The following is an 18,537-nucleotide window of genomic DNA, read 5'->3' on the forward strand; positions in this document are numbered from 1 at the left end:
GATCAGATGGGAGCGGACTGCTTTTGGTCACTCGGACTGGGGCTGTGCACCCACCTATGAACACTTTTCACACACACACGCATGCACGCACGCACGCACACACACACACACACACACACACACACACACACACACAGACAGAACCTGCTATAACAACAGACACCAGATAGACACAGAGAGAGAGAGAGAGAGAGAGAGAGAGAGAGAAAGAAAGAAAGAAAGAAAGAAAGAAAGAAAGAAAGAAAGAAAGAAAGAAAGAAAGAAAGAAAGAAAGAAAGAAAGAAAGAAAGAAAGAAAGAAAGAAAGAAAGAAAGAAAGAAAGGGGCAGAGAGAGAGAGAGAAGCCCCCAAATGGACAAAATATCTTAATCCCTAACAAGAGTAGCCCTTATTTTTCTAGAGGGGTGCGTGGCTTAATCAGACCTGCAGTGTGACTCAGAAATGTTTGTCTTCCTTTTCACAAGGTGAAACTCTGGCATGTGCGGCTTTCATGTGTGGTGAGGAATCTACAGGGCCCCAGAACACAATGGGGCCTCTGTGAGGAGCCTCAGAGGAAGTCCCTGCCTGGAGGAGAACGGCCTCAGCTCTCCATACACAACTTTTCCTCCTAACCACAGGTCAGTTTTATCTTCAATTTCTATTGTTCAAGACTTGGACTGGGAAATCAAATCCTGTATCTGTGGTTGGGTCTTGGTGCAGCACAGTCAAGGCCCAATGCAGGCAGAGGTTGGGATTAAATGCAGATCCAGGGTCAACTCACTCAATTCTAATTCCTAATGTTAAACCGATAGGAGGGAAATACAAACTGACCTAGGACCTGCTATTCCTACTTCCACCCAGGCCGGAGCAGTAGACACAGACAGGAAGTACCTTACTAGTGTTCATGTGTCAGTTTAATCCTACGTTTCTGGTTTTCTGGCCTCAATTTTCACTCGACCCCCCAAACCTATCTCTTTCTTTCTCCCAAGTAACTGGAGCTTTTGCTGAGTGAGGGAAATTGAACTATGCTGGAATGCTGGGAATCGTTGGGAATCGTGCTACACCTGCTACCAGGAATGGTGACATACACTAAGTGTACAAAACATTAGGAACACCTTCCTAGTATTGAGTTTCACCCCCTGTTGCCCTCAAAACAGCCCCAATTTATCAGGGTATGGACTCTACAAGGTGTTGCAAGTATTCCACACGGATGCTGGTCCATGTTGACTTCAATGTTTCCCACAGTTGTGTCAAGTTGGCTGGATGTCCTTTGGGTTGTGGACCGTTCTTGATACACACAGGAAACTGTTGAGCGTAAAAATGACCAGCAGCATTGCAGTTCTTGACTTACACAAACTGGTGCACCTGGCACCTACTACCATACCCCGTTCAAAGGCACTTAAATCCTTTGTCTTGCCCATTTACCCTCTGAATGGCATACATACACAATCCATGTCTCAATTGTCTCAAGGCTTAAAAATCCTTCTTTAGCCTGTCTCCTCCCCTTCATCTACACTGATTAAAGTGGATTTAACAGGTGACATCAATAAGGGATCATAGCTTTCAGCTGGAATTACCTGGTCAGTCTATGTCATGGAAAATGCAGTTGTTTGTAATGTTTTGTACACTCAGTGTATAGCTATGGTCAGGTGGAGTTCTGATTTTACTAACCACAGCATGATTCTGAGAAGGGATTGGTTTATGATGGTGGTTAATTGACTCATATTTTACTGTTACTAGCTAAAATATGAAGCTACAATCAATTAAAAACACCAACCATGAAAAGGAAAGAGAGATTTAGAGAGGGAGAGAAAGTTCTGAAGAAGGCAATATGAAGCGAGAGTGATTGATCACAACTGACATGAGGAATGCTTGCTTCTGGCCAACAATAACAATCCCTGTCAATTCTTGCACGTTGTTGCATTACTGAGTGTGTTCGCCACTGTTGTGGTATTCCTGCAAGAATAGTACTCTGACTGTACTGTCGATTCCATCGGTCACCAAACATTGGCTATAGCAGAATGGTGGAAATGTGTCCTGAGAGAGATCATAAAGTGACAACACCTTCATGATATCATTACCAGGCCAGCGGCTTGAGACTCAGTGTTTTCTCTGGTCTTCCTCTGGCACGGCTTCCTTGGTGCACATGGGAGTGCATTCTGTGAGACTTTAGCTCTCCAACTATTAAGCAGTAAGTCATAGAGTCTACCGCAAATATGCACTCAAAGAATGTGTGGTTTCTAGGTCTCTGTGTGAGTGTGATTGAGTCTCTTTCTGTCTGTTTGTGTCTGTCTGTGTGTGTGTGTTTGTGAGTGTGTCTATAGAAGGGAAGGTGATTAATGCAACATATTTCTTCCTTCGTTTAATGTTTTTCCAGAAAAATGTTTAATTATATTAGTGACTGTATAAGGAATTCACAACTTAACATATTCTTAACAAAATGTAAGCATTCCAAAATTGCTTTGGCATTTCTGAAATACGTAAGATGACTGCAAAAAGGTTGACCCATTGAGAACAAAATGGAACTTCACATTTGAGACAGTGATCAAGAATTCAGTGAATTCAGTGAAAAACAGACAATTAAATAAATTAGCTAAATGTGAAAGAGCAAACAATTGCATGTTTGTGTGGACAAGCATGTGTCTAAAGTTAGCTCAACATATTCATATTCACAGAGAACTTGAAAATACAATTATTAGCTTTTAATTTGGTTTCAAGTCTGATATTATCAATTCAAGTTATTCTGTCAGAGAGGAGCAGTATACAATGTTTAAAAAGTATTATTTTGGTATTCACAAAAGATGAACTTCCATTTAAAGAAAGAGAATGGGGACAATGAGTCATCAGAAGATTCAACATGCCTTAAATACATACGGTTATAAACAATATTCCTCTTATCTTGTCCCAATCACATTGCCATAGTAAATTATTGTCTTTTTTAGAGTTTTGGAAAAACACAATTTCAAGGTTTTCTACCACTTTCAGGCCAAACTGTGCTGTATTGAAACAGCACACTCAGACAGTTGCATTAAGCACTTGTGACTATAGGACGAACATAAGGCACAACTAGTGGTCAAAAGACAGTAGTGCAGTCCAATCACACTATCTACAGATTGTCAGGTGACCTTCACCCAACAAGGTTGAGGTCAATTCCATTCCCATTCTACCAATTCAGGAGACTCAATTCAACAACTGAAAATGGCCCATTATTTTCTATTGACCAATTCATTGCATTAATTCTTAAATTGACCGAGTTTGGTTTGACCCCAACCCTGGCGTCTAATATGTGGTTCTCAACATAAGTATGCAAATGAGTAGTCCACAGATCAAAAATCCATATAGATTAGCATAGTCACTTCCATTCGTTAATAATCATCTGCCCTTGGATCCGGGAAACTATAGCTAGATGCGATTGGCTGGTGGAAGTGTATTTCTTATATGACGATGGACCTGAGGAGACGGAAGCACACCATAAGGTCTCTGGGTATTGGTGGCTTGACCTCATTGCCATCGAGACGGAGGTAGCGGAGTTTAGGAGCGGTCTCAGTGACATAGCCCTCCAGAGCATCAGCCGACACAGGGCAGATATCAGATCCATTCACACCTGCAATTGCAAATACACCATCTTAGGAAAACATTCCTACAACTCATCAAATACATTTTCCACTGATTATAATAATATAATTATCTGGATTTTAAACCAATCATCAGTTAACCATCCAGGCAATCAGTCAATGTATCAATGAAACTAGAACAGTGTCAAAAACATACTCTTAATCTGGTTGTGGTCCAAGTGGAGGTGTTCCAGGCCTGAGGGGATCATAGGAACCTGAGTTAGCTGGTTATGGGACAACTGCAGGTCCAGGATGCTGGACATGTTGAACACGTTCTTGGGCAGCCCGCCGTTTCCCAGCTTGTTGCGGTTGAGCCTGAGGAAGGCCACCTTGGGTAGACCCTTGAAGTAGTCAGCGGGGATCTTCTCAATGGCGTTGTTGTCCAGGAAGAGCTGGGTGATGGTGATGGGGAGGCCCAGGGGCATGGTGGTAAGCTGGTTCTTGGCCAGGTTGATCTGGACCAGGTTGCTCAGGCCCTTGAGGCTCACCTCGGTCACTGCGTCATCCTGGAGCTTGTTCCCCTGCAGTTCCAGCAGTGTCAGCCGATCCAGACCTGAGAACACCCCGGCGGGGATCTTGGAGATGCGGTTGCGGGAGAGGCGCAGCTGCTCCAGGCTGGAGGGCAGGTTGGCTGGGACGGAGCTCAGCAGGTTGTCGTCCATGTAGAGGTGGACCAGGCGGAGCATAGCGGCCAGGGCACCCTCCTCCATGCCCTCGCTGGTGATGCGGTTGCGGTTGAGGTTGATCCAGCGCAGCTGCGTGGCGTTGCGGAGAGCATCTGTTGACAGTACGTCGATGAGGTTGTTCTGCAGGTAGAGATACCAGGTGTGTGGGGGGATGGTGGGGATGCGCTTCAGAGCCTTGTTGTCGCAGTAGACGGCATTGGGGAAGCTGGGTGGGCAGCGGCACTCTTTGGGACAGGCCTGTAACTGGGCCATATAGTCTTCGTAGGACATGTCCGGGCTCTGGGCCAGAGCAGGACCGACCAGAAGGAGGACGGAGGAAAAGGCCAGGAGAAGCGCCATCTTAACACTCAGCCTGGGGTAGAAGAGAGAGAAAACACATGAGATGAGACTGACTCTTATGCAAAACACAGACACAGATACAGGCACAGACACAAACCCTGAAGACAAGATCAAGAACATGGTTGAACAAACACACCGACCCAAATACACAGATGATGATCTCTACATGTTCCAAGATAGCTCAACATGGACCGGCTTGAGAACTACAGGTAGGTGTTAGCACTTCATTGTGACCTATCCTGTTTTTTTTTTATAGGAGAGTCTCGTTTCCTCTCACCTTATTTTAGATTAAGTGCTTTCAAGTACAGATGAGCTTATTTTGACATGGTGCATTAAGTGTGCAAGTGTTCATCAAGCTGCCTTAAGTTCATTCACATGCAAACAACGATTCCAGGTGTCTTATTAATTTAGTCCCTTATTGAGAAAACTGCCAGGCCTTCCATCAATGGCTAGCCCAAACTAGCCGTAGCTAGCTTCAAATCTCCTGCAATGACGCAAGGTCATTAGCATTTGAGTTTACATGAAGTTAATGAGCGTTGGCACATCATGTGGTCAGGCCAGCTGTCCACTGGGTCCATGGGAGATTATACGCTTTCTTAAGGACAGGACGCACTGCCAGGTCAGCTAATGGCCTTACATAAATACTTCTGATTGGATGCTAATCTGTAAAATTGGCACATGCAGGAGGCAATAGAGGTTGGCCTGAGGTTGGGTGCTCCTTTAGGAGTAAAACACAGAGCAAACTAAATCCACCTGACTCTGTTGTGGATGAAGCACAATCTGTTACACCTGACATTGGTAATGAATTAAAGTACCCACCAACACACCGAGCCGTGGAATGCCATAAAAACATTTATACATACAGTACACAGATGCATATAAAAGCAGTTACATTCTCCACACAATCATGACAGAGAAAGTGGAATTAACCTACATAGAAGAGGAAAAACATGGAGAAAAGAGGAACTGGGGATGATAGCGAGACAGGAAGCCAAAGTGACAAAGAGATTGACAGAGGCAGACAAAAACTCAGAGGCATCTAAACTCTGCAATAGCACATCCACCCATCCTGTCCCAGAATGCTTGATTCCTCTCAACTGTCATCTGGTGCTGTTTTAAATTCTTGGTGTGTGCTCCACACGTTGGTCTGGAACTCATTTTCAACAGGCCGGGTTGTGGCTGGGCCCACTTCAAAGACGTGGCCCGCTCACCTGGTTCTGGGGCCCCTGGCACCTCGTATCTCACTGTACGGGGCCAAAGATCTATGGAACACAATGTATCTATGCCTCTAAACTTAGAGACCCAACTGTTGGGTTAAACTTTCCACCTGACCATAATTATAGCTGCTAGTATTTAGTTTGGCCAAGGTCAGGAAAAGTTACTTTTACTTATCACATTTGTCAAATGGGAAATTCCTGTTAAGCAAACTGCCGTAAAGACCATAACTGGAATCTCTCCAGAGCCTCACTCGTTCAAAGCCTCAAAGCCATTCACAAGCTCTGGCTTTTCAGTGCAAGATTACCTACTGTATAGTACAAATGAAAGCAGAAAATCGCCAAATAAAGGTCCAGCCAATCAATGTGCCTCAACTTTCACCTCCCAGAACTGAACTCATATTGTCTTTGTGACCATTAGTTTGCAAGCAAAGTCCCATCTATACCTACTTTTCCTCAAACTGGAAACCCAATTTAATCGTCCCCTAGAACCACACGTACCTTTGAGTTCAAGAGATTTTCCAAAGTCTGTCTTTGCGCCCTGTTTCTGCCTTGCTCAAGAAATGTGGTAGCAACTGTAGTCCCAAACTCAGAGAAACACCGCTCACCTCCCCTGTATTTGTACCATCGGTGTCTTCATTCAGTTGGTGGGAACCCTTCATTGACAGTCACACTGTAGTTCCTCTCGGCCAATCAGAGGCCTGTAATCAGAGGTCATAATCCATGCGGTGACTCTTTCCCTGTTAAGCCTGTGGCGGTGTGGTAGCTGAGGCCTTGAGACTTGGCCCACTTCAAAATCAGGCTAATACGGGCCTATACTCACTATGAAACCACCCTAACCCTTCTGTCCACTCCCCGTTCTCCCATAGTTGGCACTTGGCATCATCTCTCTGTTTATGTCCTTCAGGTAAATGTCCTGCTGAGATCTCTAATGTTCTTAGCGCTAATCAGGCAGCGATGTCTGAATGGAACAACTCAACTCTGTTTGAAAGAAACAATTTCTGTGCAGAATAGTGCAATAGCAATCCATGTGTTCCTCATAATAGTGACTTGGCTATAAAAACCCAGTAGAAATATGGTCACAGTGTCTCCTTGTGTTGGCATGATAAAGGATATGCTGATGGCCCTCTTTTGGGCCAATTCACGACAATAGGATTATCCTACTCACAACATATGGCTTTGACAATGTCTTTCAGTCCTTGGTGTTCTTTCTGACAGTTCTCTGAATTGGAATTCAGAGAACTGCAAACAAATTCTACACTGTGGGAACAAATTGGCTTTTGCTAATGATTAAGATTTGTTTAAATCCTTTCTGATACGGACCCACCCAATAATCTTCTAGCACAATCGGATACAATCAGACTCTGACCTTAAAAGAAATCAAACCCAGTACAATTAAGTACACATCGGTCTGTCCAGACATGAGACTTAATGGGGTGGGGTTAGAGTTACAATAAGGGGATTTAAAAGGTGTAGACTGGGTTGGCAAAGTGTTCTCAAGTTATCATTGGGGTTGGGCTAGCTGGGATGGGTAGGTCATTTTGTTTTGCTCATTCTCATTTCCTTTGAAGCTGCCATAGGCCCACCTAATACCTTGGGATAATCTCATCTGATTGGCTTGTCCAGGTTGGAGCTAGCCTTGATCCAAGATGTGCCGCGAGAGACCAATAGGGATCGTCTCGTGTCTGGCAAGCTGCTAGCACACAATACAGTCACTCCTCAACACAATGTGAGAGGTAGAATCACTCTAACCCCTCAAGAGAATTTAGCTACCTTAAATCCCCAACACATTTAAACCGACTACACTTCAAAGGTCAAAGAGTAAAACGTGAAGGTAAACGAATGAACAGTGACTGTGCATCAATCACGGTGCATATCTCCTCACAGGTTATTTTACCTCAATGGGAACAGACACCATGTTGCTTTCACTCAAAAATGGAAAACTCCTAAAAAGACTTAGCTGTTTTCAAAACCTGGAAGTTGCAAATCAGTGATGCATATTGTTTACGTCATGTCCACTCATAATGAAAATATGTGAGTTTCTGGTTTGGCATATACAGCATCTCATCTGACATGCTCTCAGATAACGGTCTACAGTTTGTTTGACCTCCATCTCCATCTCCATCACAAAACACTTTGCTGTTGAAAAGGCACCCTCAGCATACGCCCACCACTCTATAGTGGTATCAGTCTAGCAGAGCTGGTATATCAATAAAGATGGAGAAAGGTGTGGTCATTGCCAGAGTCAAGTGCTCCACACCTACACATCATCCCCAGCTTCCAATTGGCTCATTCATCCCCCCTCCTCTCCCCTGTAACAATTCCCCAGGTCGTTGCTGTACATGAGAATGTGTTCTCAGTCAACTTACATGATAAAATAAGGGTTACATTTAATTTATAAAATCATCTGTTTCTCTTTAGATGCACTTACACATCAGCAGTAACTATATAGTAAAACTGGTCATGAGAAATGTGCATGAAATGGACAAACAATAACAATTAATGAAGTGTTCTGCACTGCAAATCAACCACAGTAACTTGGCAATACTTCAGTCATGTTTTTACCTCGTCTTGATGGGAATCACATGTCTCTAATCAAATGAAAGACTAGAATGCAGATATGCACCACAAGGGAATCCATCCATTAGGATTTTCATTAGTATAACTACATTACTATTGATTTAATGGCAAAGCGACAACCAAGTTTTCATAATCTCACTGTATTAACTTGTCACTCAGGGCTTCTCATTATGTTGCAGAATGGAACAAAGCAGGATGGAAAAACAAATGTTGGCCACTTCCCTGTTTGACAATCTGAAAGGAAACATGTGGAGGAGTATGATAATGTCAATTTCCTGGAAGAGGTTTCCAGTCAAAGCCAGCTATGTTAATTAGTTAAAGGGCTGTGTTTGAACGGGCTTCAGTTGGGTTCAGCTCTACTTGATGACTGCGCTGAAATGAAATGGACTTCTCTCCAGCATTGATCAGAGGACATTCAGCTCAGTTACAGCTGTGTTAAACAAGCCCTGTGTCAACATAAGACTACAAGGCTCTGGAAAGCAGAACTAGGTCTGGCATTGGAATATCAAACATGATGCAGTTTTTATCTCTGCAGATTTTACAATAGTATCTATGGATATTTACAAGAGACTGATTATGGAATAAACTCTTCCACTTGGAAAGAACAGAGGCCCGCACTGAATATGCTCTCAATTTACCACCTGCTCTTGACCTGACAATGTTCAGTGCTGGATTGAACCGTTGCCAGTAAAAGGTGGTAAAATGGGAGCATATTCATTATGCAGGCCTCTGTTCTTTTCATGTTTCATTCTTTAGCCCAGCACCTACGTTTTTAAGGATGTGTGTATGACCACAAACATTTCTATAAACTCTTCCACTTCCACTCTTCCACTTCCATTATTTCTTTCCACTAACAAACTTCAAAACATACTTTTCAAGGGAGACATTTAACTAAGAAACAATCTGCGAGTACACTTGTGCCAAAAACCTGTTCTAATTCTAATTGAATGGCACACCCCCTGCAAGACTGCAGCAAACTGCACAAAATACAGCTTGATCTCTTGATCGCATTGTTCGTTTTTGGAACAGAAACTGGCACGCGGCACAAGATCAAAGGTAAAGACCAGAATACTTCTCATATCAGTCTCTCCAGATGTAAATAATGCCCCCCAAAAGAAAAGAACCGAAAAGGATGACCCATCCACACCCCTTTTAGCCTTTCACCCCTCTTCAGGAAAAACAATACCTGCTTCTCCAAACGGTGTTTGTTGGTAGTGTATGGCCAGGTGATGCTTGGCTCAGGGGTAGTAGTGGTGGTCTGGTCCTCCAGTACTCTTCTCTGGTGCTGGTCCACAGTGCTCTAACAGTCTCAGTTGCTCCCTGCGACCAAGGAGGAGAGAGAGAGAGAGAAAGCCCTATTAGATTCTGTATTGTTTTTAATATTATTTCCTCAAGGCTGTTTGACATCCACTGGTGGAGCAGAGAGAGGGTGTGTGTGTGAGGGTGAGGGTGGGGGGGTACGAGTAGGGGTAGGGTTAAGGTTGGGGGTGTGTGTGAGGGTGGGTGGGGTGTACGGGTGAGGGTGGGTGTGTGTGTGTGGGTGAGGGTGGGGGTAGGGGTGAGGGTGGGGGTGTGTGTGAGGGTGGGGTGTACAGGTGAGGATGGGGGTGAGGGTGGGTGTGTGTGTGTGTGTGCGCGGGTAAGGGTGGGGGTTGTCTTTTCGGTAGTGTTCATTGGCTACTTTTCACCAGCCCAGCATACAGCAAGTTTTTAAAGGACCAAAGAGTTTGGTCTGCTTTGTGTTTTAATTGTTGCCATGGAAAAAATATGGTGATACTGGTATTGTCCCGGCCCAAGCTGGAACGTCGGCCTGCACCCCATCATCATCGCCATAGCAATGCACATGACCTCTTCGTAGGTTATGTTTATCATAGTGACAGTCCAGGACTGAGTGGAGCTTAGGAAATTGTTCAGGCACCTTGATAACCAAGAATGTAAGGCTACTGAGTACTAACACTCACAGGCACTTAGTGACACAAACAGAGCAACATGCACACACACAAAGAACATTGACAGGGTTAACACTGCAGCACTCTACCTCTCTCTCTACCGTCCCTTCATCCCTTCAGGCCGTCTGTTTATGTATTCCGTTCTCTCTCTCTCTCTCTCTCTCTCTCTCTCTCTCTTTCTCTCTCTTTCTCTGTTTGTGTGTGATAAACAGGTCAGGCCCAGGGCGGAAAAGAGCAGAGCGGGGACATCTGGATCCTGCTCTCTGTGGAGAGAGAGAAGGAGAACGAAACGGGGAGATGGAGAATTGAGGGGGCGAGAGAATAGGGGATATGGGAAGAGAGTAGGGAGAATTGAGGGGGCGAGAGAATAGAGGATATGGGAAAGAGAGTAGGAAGAATTGAGGGGGCGAGAGAATAGAGGATATGGGAAAGAGAGTAGGGAGAATTGAGGGGGCGAGAGAATAGAGGATATGGGAAAGAGAGTAAGGAGAATTGAGGGGACGAGAGAATAGAGGATATGGGAAAGACAGTAGGGAGAATTGAGGGGACGAGAGAATAGAGGATATGGGAAAGAGAGTAGGGAAAATTGAGGGGGCGAGAGAATAGAGGATATGGGAAAGAGAGTAGGGAGAAAACTTGCCCCCAAAGTTTTCTGAGCAAAAATTATTTTCATTGTTGGATATAAGAATATAAAAACACCAGGAAATCAGTGATTTTAATTTAGGAAATCTCTTCCCAAGTCTTCTCATGCATAGTACGGAGACACACGGATTGTATACAAATGTAAGCAATATTTTTAATTATTTTGTTTTAGTCAAATATTATATCTGTTTGGGCTTCTTGAAATCAATTTGCAGTCTGCAAATGATTTGTAATTATATTCCAACCACTCGACCATCCGCTCAAGAAAAAAATCATCCCATGGCTGAATCTAGTTGATGATCACAGAAATTGACTATTCAGACAGAGAAAATAGAGAAAGGAGGGAGGGAGAGAGGGGAGACAAAAACATTTAACAGAGGAGGAAAGAAAGCGCAGAGTGAGAACAGCTGGAGAAGGTGCCTAGGATGGGCCTTTGAGCCGAACGTCCTGGCCAGGCAGCTGATTAAACTTTCATGAAACATTTCCAAAGGCAGGGAAGAGGAAGTGCGGGCCATGACTTTATGAAGGGCTTTATTGTCTAGACATGGCAGCAAGAGCTCCAAGCTATTCTCCAACGGAAATGGCGAGGAGGAAGAGGAGGAAATTATATTGGATTTGGAATCAGTAAGAATGGTTGTGCAAAAACACAGTAAGATGTGAGCAATATTGTAAAGACTAATATGATACATGTCATCTAGGTCATTTAGGGGTTTAATAAATCCTGCCGCTCATGCTTCAATTGGTACAAATTTCCATAGGACGTAATTTGAGGTAGGTCTCTTGTTTAGGTCAAAGAATATCCAGGAATATTCTAGAGTGACTAGACATATAGAAGCACCGGCAGAATAGCACTCAGCCTAGAGTGAAAGAAAACCACTGTGTCAAATATAATATACCCCTCTCAACGATATTATTTGTGCAAGAGGAGCAATTGCAAGGTGTGATGGACTATAACAGCGGGATCTTATTACAAGTAATAGGCTGGAAAAATTTAACGTCTGGCAACCTGTTCAGTGATACTCGCTAAAGACGTTTAGCTAATTAGCTGACCTGGAGCCTGTAGAAAGTGCCTGCTCTAATTAGGCATGCACGAGTTAGCCGACACCACAGATCCCATCCCAAATACGACTTTACATAGGCAGCATGCTAACAGTTCACTCCTACTACACATTAAAACAGAAATGTATTCCGTGTAAAACTACACAAGAAAACCAACAGATGCATGTTTCCACATGAGGGAGTAAATGTTTTAAAATATCCCTCCCGCAACACTGGCACTTTCGTAATTTCTCAGCCTCGGCATTTGAACTGGAAGAATTGCTTCACCAAATTAGTCCAACGTTCCTCACTCTGGACGGTGTATTTGTCTGTGGACTGTCTGCGGCAGGAATTTGCCATGTCTGGTCTTTGAAAAAGATGAGGAGGAGTGTATGGGATTACAGATTGGTACAATGTGAGAAACGCATTAGTCCACTGGTTCTGCTCATCCGTCAGCTCTTCCCTGAAATCCCCTCTCCATATCCCAAATGGACTCCCCCAGTCCCACCCACCCTGGACACTTCAGAGAGGTTGTCAACATCTGCAAAACCATCTGCAAAAACAACCAGTGCCTACGTGTAGACCTGTTTGGAACATGGAGGAATTACGTGTTTATGTCATTCTTTTTTCTTTTTTCTTTTACCCCGTTTTCTCCTCAATTTCGTGGTGTCCAATTGTTTAGTAGCTACTATCTTGTCTCATCGGGAGAGACGAAGGTTGAAAGTCATGCGTCCTCCGATACACAACCCAACCAAGCCGCACTGCTTCTTAACACAGCTTGCAACCAACCTGGAATCCAGCCGCACCAATGTGTCGGAGGAAACACCGTGCACCTGGCAACCTTGGTTAGCGCGCACTGCTGGTTGGACAGCTGGTTGGACAGCTGGTTGTTCATCATTCTGATGGAAAATCACCACTGGGCCATACTTTAGTTATGATCCTGTGTTGGAGGTGGTGCACACTGCACAAATGACTCCCAAAGCACAAAATGGCCTCCAAACATCACCCAAGTGGCTGCTTGACCTGTTTGGCGTTACTTACTGTTTATTATTGGAACACCAAAAACCTGTTTACCACACATCATTACATCAAGGCTAACTGTGTGGATAGTCACAGCTACCTCAACTGAGCCGTCAGCTCTGGGCCCCAGTCAAACCCTGCAACCCCTGCAGCCCTCCAGGACCATAGGATCTACATACCTACATGCCTGCACTGGCACTACATCCACCCTCCCACCCATCCACCAAACCCACCAAACCCACCCACCCACCCATCCAAGGAGAATATGGAATAGATCAGAATGTTCCACTTGATATTCATGTACAGAGACACAGCATGACACTGGGAGAAGACCCATTTCCTGCAGGAAGAGAGTTGCCAACCATCGTGGTGCAGGCCCAAACACAACACATTAACCCCTAAAACACAACCCACTCAGGAAAACTTAAAGTAAGAAGCAACATACATGTGTCAGTGTAGGGCCTGGGGGGTAAGAGACTAGATAGATCCCATTCTTCTTGTGCCACGTGTAGGGCCTGGGGAGTAAGAGACTAGAGAAATCTCTTTCTTCTTGTGTCTGTGTTGGGCCTGGGGAGTAAGAGACTAGAGAGATCTCTTTCTTCTTGTGTCAGTGTTGGGCCTGGGGGGTAAGAGACTAGAGAGATCTCTTTCTTTTTGTGTCAGTGTTGGGCCTGGGGGGTAAGAGACTAGATAGATCTCTTTCTTCTTGTGTCAGTGTTGGGCCTGGGGGGTAAGAGACTAGATAGATCTCTTTCTTCTTGTGTCACGTGTTTTGTGTATGTTGTCATACTGCAGACACATTTACTGTCTGTTTCCTCAGGAAACAGTATATGGTAAATGTAGTCATTTAAAAAAACCTTCTGCTGAATTTACGACTGAGTATTATAGGTTTAAAACAAACATTTACCACACATGAGTATTGGAAATGTAGTTTATTCAAATGTATGTTATGTCCTCACAGTAAATTCACCAGCGATTACTGAGTCAAAAGCCATAATGAAAATAAATCGGGATATACTCTGCCCAAATAGCACATGACATTCCACCAACGTTGCCACAACAGAGCAAGATAAAGTTAGCGTCACAACAAATTGTTGCTATTCTGATAAAGCTATACGGGCAAAAGCACACATGAAACATGGCAAACAAGGTAACCATGAATGGATAAAAACGTCAAATGCTAGCTTTTATTATCATACAGAGTTACCATGAGATGCATGCAAGCAATGCAAATGTTGTATAAATGTCGGCATAACAACGGTGATCTGCAATGAACGGGCGATTGACTCTTATTTAACTGCATGATAACTCATTAAAAAAACAGTAAATTACTTCAGCAGAGCTATTCAGTGTCAAGCCTTTTAATCTTGTCGATAAGGATGGTTAATAACTTTCCCCACAACATTCATACAGAAAGGTGGGGAATATGCCACAGCTTTTGACATATGACATATGAGTTTTAATTTGGTTCCAAAAGTGTTCCACTGTTCAATGTTTCCCCAGTAGACATTACACCAGAGTACACAACACAGCTCTCTTAGATACTTTTATTCCTTACCTGCAGGTCTTTTGCACAGCAATGTGATTCTGGGAGTGTACTGACTAAATACAAGAAACCTTTAAAAAAACATCATGACAAACATACAAAAGAGGAATGGGCAATGCATTTATTTGCAAGTGAGATTTATTCCCATATTCCTCAATGTACTTGTCTGAAAACAACATGTGCCACTACTTTTGGAATGTTTGAAGTGTGTGAGATGCTTTTTCATTAAAATCACTTCATTCAGGAATCCCTATGTTCCTATATTGTCTCTTTTGCACAAGAACAGGCACCTTTTTTTTTAAACAAGTAAAGACAAGTACAGTTCAAGTGCTTTTTACGAGGCACCATTACATTATATTGTGGCCGATTGTTTGATTTGCCGCAAATTTGGGTAAAACTATTAGTACAGGGCCAGCCATTTGCTACGGCCAAAATACCCTATGGTTGTCATGAGAATACCATGATGCACTGCAAAATAAAGGTCTCTCCGGGGTTTCTAACCTTTGTTGGTTTGTTATTTCATAGTCTGTGTTTACAGAAAGGACTACCGATGAGTTGACAGAGGTGACCTCGATTTCGCCGGTAGGGGGAGGATACATATTTAGGGTTGTTGCAAACACTGTCGCTCGGGTTCATTATCCACACCAGCATTCCACTTAGAATAAAGAAACATATTGGCCGTATACTCTGAGTAGTATGCTATTGTAGATATTGGAAAATAGCCACATTGTGTCTATTGGGGTTTGAAGGATTAGTTTAGGGTAGGTCGTGGTGCCGGGGGAGGGTCACAGAGGGAGACTTGCGGATGAGGGGAGGGTCCTTAGTCGAAGATGATGTCAGAGGCTTGGCGCAGGCAGTTGGAGGAGTCATGGGGTAGGTCGGCATGTGTGATGTTGTTCCCATCCAGACGCAGGTGCTTCAGTCTGGAGTAGTTCAGAGGGCCAGAGAACTTGCAAATATTCTCCAGGTTGAACTCTGGAAGGGTGGGAAGGGGTTTGGTGAACTGACTCATACATGATTCAACATTTCCAACTGTATGTACACATGCTACACCGATTGCCTGACACTTCCTGGAGGTAGACTTGAGGATGGATATGACTGATTTAGATGTATTTGTAATTGCAATGTCAAAATAGAGAAAGAGAATGGAAAGAGAATGTTGAAAGAGAGAAATGAGAATAGAGAAAAGAGAGAGAAGAGAAAAGAGAATGAAAAAAATAGGAAACACAAAGAAAATCACTCACTGTTGATTTCGTTGACCTGCAGATAGAGATGCTCCAGCTGTTCGTTGATCTCAGGGATGGACTGCAGCTTGTTGTAGGACAGATCCAGCTCGATCAGGCTCGTCACATTGAACACGCCCGCCGGAATCCCTGCATCCGTCATCTGATTGTAGGCCAACCTCAGGTACGCCAGCTTGGGCAGCTCTTTGAGGTCCCCGGCGGCGATGCTGCTGATGCCATTGTGATCGCCATAGAAGGTCTCCAGCGAACTGGGCATGCCTGAGGGCAGCTTCTTCAGCTTGTTGTTGGTCAAGTCTATGGCCACCAGCTTGTTGAGGCCCTTGAAGACCCCGTTAAGAGCTTTAGAGGTCAACTCGTTGTTCTGGAGGTGGACTGAGGTCAGGTTCTGCATGCCGGCCAGACTCCCTGCGGGGAACTTGGACAGCTGGTTGTTCATCATCTTCAGCTCGTCCAAAGACATGGAGGGAGGGATCACAGCTTCCGTCAGTTTGTTGAAGCTGAACAAGATCTTATGAAGTCCGGTCAGCTTGTCGATGGTTCCCTTGGCCACCTTCTCATTGGTGATCTGGTTATGGTCCAGGACCAGCCAACGGAGTTCAGCCGTGACGTTGTCGAAGACCCCAGCCTTGATCTCCTCGATCAGATTGTTCTGCAGGTACAGGTACTTGATGCCTGAGGGCACAATGGGCACAAACTTAAGGTTGCGGGAGTCACAGTACATGGCAGTGGGGAAGTTGATGGGGCACTCGCATTCCTGGGCACAGTTGGCGCTGGACGGGCCATACTGGGAGGCCGGCTGGTAGTCGTAGTCATCGTACTGACCCACGGTCAGGCTTACCAGCACGGCAAAGATGGGGACACGGAGGGGAAACATAACTGTACTGGGGAGAAGAAAACAGACAGAGGGAGAAAGGAAGACAAAGAACAAAACGTCAAGTGAAACGGGTAGAAAGTCAGCAAAAGTTTGTTTACCACATCTTAAACATTTCATACATAGCCTTACCGACTATTATCCTGAGTGGCACTTTGATTTTAAAATCTACAGAGAACAAACTCTATTTGAACAGTTAAATACATGACATTTCGATTGCATGATAGACGACATAAACTGGTAAAGAATGGACTTGTTACAGATTCCAAGTTAGAAACATTCATCTCAGGCCACTAGGGTTCCCTGAGAGAGAAAAAACATCTATTGAAAAAGCTCAATTGACAAACTATTCATGAATCACCCTAAAGCAGCAATCTGGTAATACCAGTGAACTGTAAATCTCTTTAAAAAAAGAGGCAGATCCCTACTGTAAATACTCAGAACTATGTATGAACCAACGATGCAGGTTTTTCAGTGAACACACACTTTATAATGTCAACAAATAAAGGCAATAAATATCATCACAACATATTGACACTTTTAAGATGATTTAACTCAATATGTTGATTTAAAGTATGACATGTCATCACATGATAATACCGTACTGCAAATGCAAATACATTAATGCCTTTGACTAACAAGACTTTGACTAACAATACTGTGCATCAATACAGTGTATTCATTTTATAAATGCATTCATGCCATGGTGCAATATAAGAACAACACATTGTCCAACGCAACATGACAAGCATCAGATAACGTCGAAGTACAAAAATCTCTCCACTCATTTCTCTTGTCAAGTGACAACTAGTTAACCCTGTATCACACACAATCCTCCCCCAGAGGTTAGCTGGGACTGGGCTGGCTATCAATCCCAGCATGGAAAGACCAAATACCTAGGGACAACCGAGCTGGAATCCTTCAGGAAATGACAAGAGTCCATTCCTCTTACCTTTCTCTCCTCTCTCTCTCTCTCTCCCTCTGCGTGTGGGATAGAAGGTCAGCAGGTAAGAAGACTGTGGTTGCTCAAAAGCCAGATGTCTCTGGAGAGAGGGAGGAGAACGAGGGAGAAAGGGAGAGGGAGGGGGAGATAAAGAGAGTGAGAGAAAGAGAGAGCGAGGGAAAGGGGGAAAGGGAGAGGGAGGGGGAGATAAAGAGAGTGAGAGAAAGAGAGAGCGAGGGAAAGGAGTGGGAAAGCTTCTGCTTCTTCAGATGACTGTGGTCCCGGATTGACAGAAGGCAGCTGCCCAAACTGAAGTCACACTCTAGTATACAAAGACGATGGCATCGACATGAGTTTTTAAGGCATGGAATCTGAGAATTATGGGCTCTGCCTAACCAGTCACAGGTGCACCAGTGCAGTCTGAGATACAAGGTTCGCCTCGTGTGTGAATGAGGATGCGAAGCCTCACAAAGGACACATGGCATCATATATATCTGTAATTTTTCCTCCCTTTCCACCAAACAACCACCTCCCTTTCTTCCTTTCCCCTACTAACAAAAAAGCGAAGAGGATACAAGTTCAAACGAAAGGTTCCTGGAATGGTAAAGAAGGTGTGTGGAAAAACTATCTGCAGCCAGAGCCAGCTGCCAATTGTTATGCTGCAGCATGAAACCTTAAATAGGGTCTCGGAAAAAGTGACAAGGTCTTAGTGGACCAGAAATGGATTATAAAACAGCCTATGCTGAATCCCAAATGGACCCCTAGCCCCTAACCTAACGTAGCAGGTGTAAGAAGACTCCCAAGTCCCCACATCCGTTTTTCAGGTGAAACGGGAAGTTAGGTTGAAAATACCGTATTCCTGAAAACCGTAAA

At 44.1% G+C, this 18,537-nt stretch overlaps 2 protein-coding genes across 4 annotated transcripts; both read right to left on the reverse strand.

The window, feature by feature from the left end:
- Positions 1–2,339: 2,339 nt before the first annotated feature.
- Positions 2,340–9,853, reverse strand: LOC110490576 (keratocan-like). 2 transcript variants are annotated; one of them, XM_036944944.1, is made up of 3 exons: positions 9,598–9,853; positions 3,750–4,630; positions 2,340–3,582 (listed from the first exon to the last, which is right to left on the reverse strand). In XM_036944944.1, the coding sequence occupies exons 1-3, from the start codon at positions 9,816–9,818 to the stop codon at positions 3,413–3,415; spliced, it is 1,272 nt and encodes a 423-aa protein (XP_036800839.1). In that variant the 5' UTR covers positions 9,819–9,853; the 3' UTR covers positions 2,340–3,412. The 2 variants fall into 2 exon arrangements, with proteins under 2 accessions (XP_036800839.1, XP_021419681.2); XM_021564006.2 differs by lacking the exon at positions 9,598–9,853 and adding an exon at positions 6,333–6,603.
- Positions 9,854–13,977: 4,124 nt separating this feature from the next.
- LOC110490577 (lumican) lies at positions 13,978–18,170 on the reverse strand. Of its 2 annotated transcripts, none has more exons than XM_021564008.2 (3): positions 17,674–18,170; positions 15,851–16,726; positions 13,978–15,581 (listed from the first exon to the last, which is right to left on the reverse strand). In XM_021564008.2, exons 2-3 carry the CDS (start codon positions 16,722–16,724, stop codon positions 15,427–15,429), a joined length of 1,029 nt encoding a protein of 342 aa, XP_021419683.2. In that variant the 5' UTR covers positions 16,725–16,726; positions 17,674–18,170; the 3' UTR covers positions 13,978–15,426. The 2 variants fall into 2 exon arrangements, with proteins under 2 accessions (XP_021419683.2, XP_021419682.2); XM_021564007.2 differs by having other exon boundaries at positions 15,851–16,731; positions 17,674–18,141.
- Positions 18,171–18,537: the final 367 nt, after the last annotated feature.

Source organism: Oncorhynchus mykiss, chromosome 15 (genome assembly GCF_013265735.2).
Source record: "Oncorhynchus mykiss isolate Arlee chromosome 15, USDA_OmykA_1.1, whole genome shotgun sequence".
In the NCBI taxonomy this organism is placed as follows: Eukaryota; Metazoa; Chordata; class Actinopteri; order Salmoniformes; family Salmonidae; genus Oncorhynchus; species Oncorhynchus mykiss.

Excerpts from the sequence above, each read along its gene's own strand:
- LOC110490576 (XM_036944944.1), bottom strand. The coding sequence starts at position 9,818 with ATGTCAAACAGCCTTGAGGAAATAATATTAAAAACAATACAGAATCTA. Across the intron at positions 4,631-9,597 it reads AACACCGTTTGGAGAAGCAG|GCTGAGTGTTAAGATGGCGC; the intron begins GTATTGTTTTTC and ends CTTCTACCCCAG. Across the intron at positions 3,583-3,749 it reads GGACCACAACCAGATTAAGA|GTGTGAATGGATCTGATATC; the intron begins GTATGTTTTTGA and ends TTGCAATTGCAG.
- LOC110490577 (XM_021564008.2), bottom strand. The coding sequence starts at position 16,724 with ATGTTTCCCCTCCGTGTCCCCATCTTTGCCGTGCTGGTAAGCCTGACC. Across the intron at positions 15,582-15,850 it reads GCAGGTCAACGAAATCAACA|AGTTCAACCTGGAGAATATT; the intron begins GTGAGTGATTTT and ends CCACCCTTCCAG.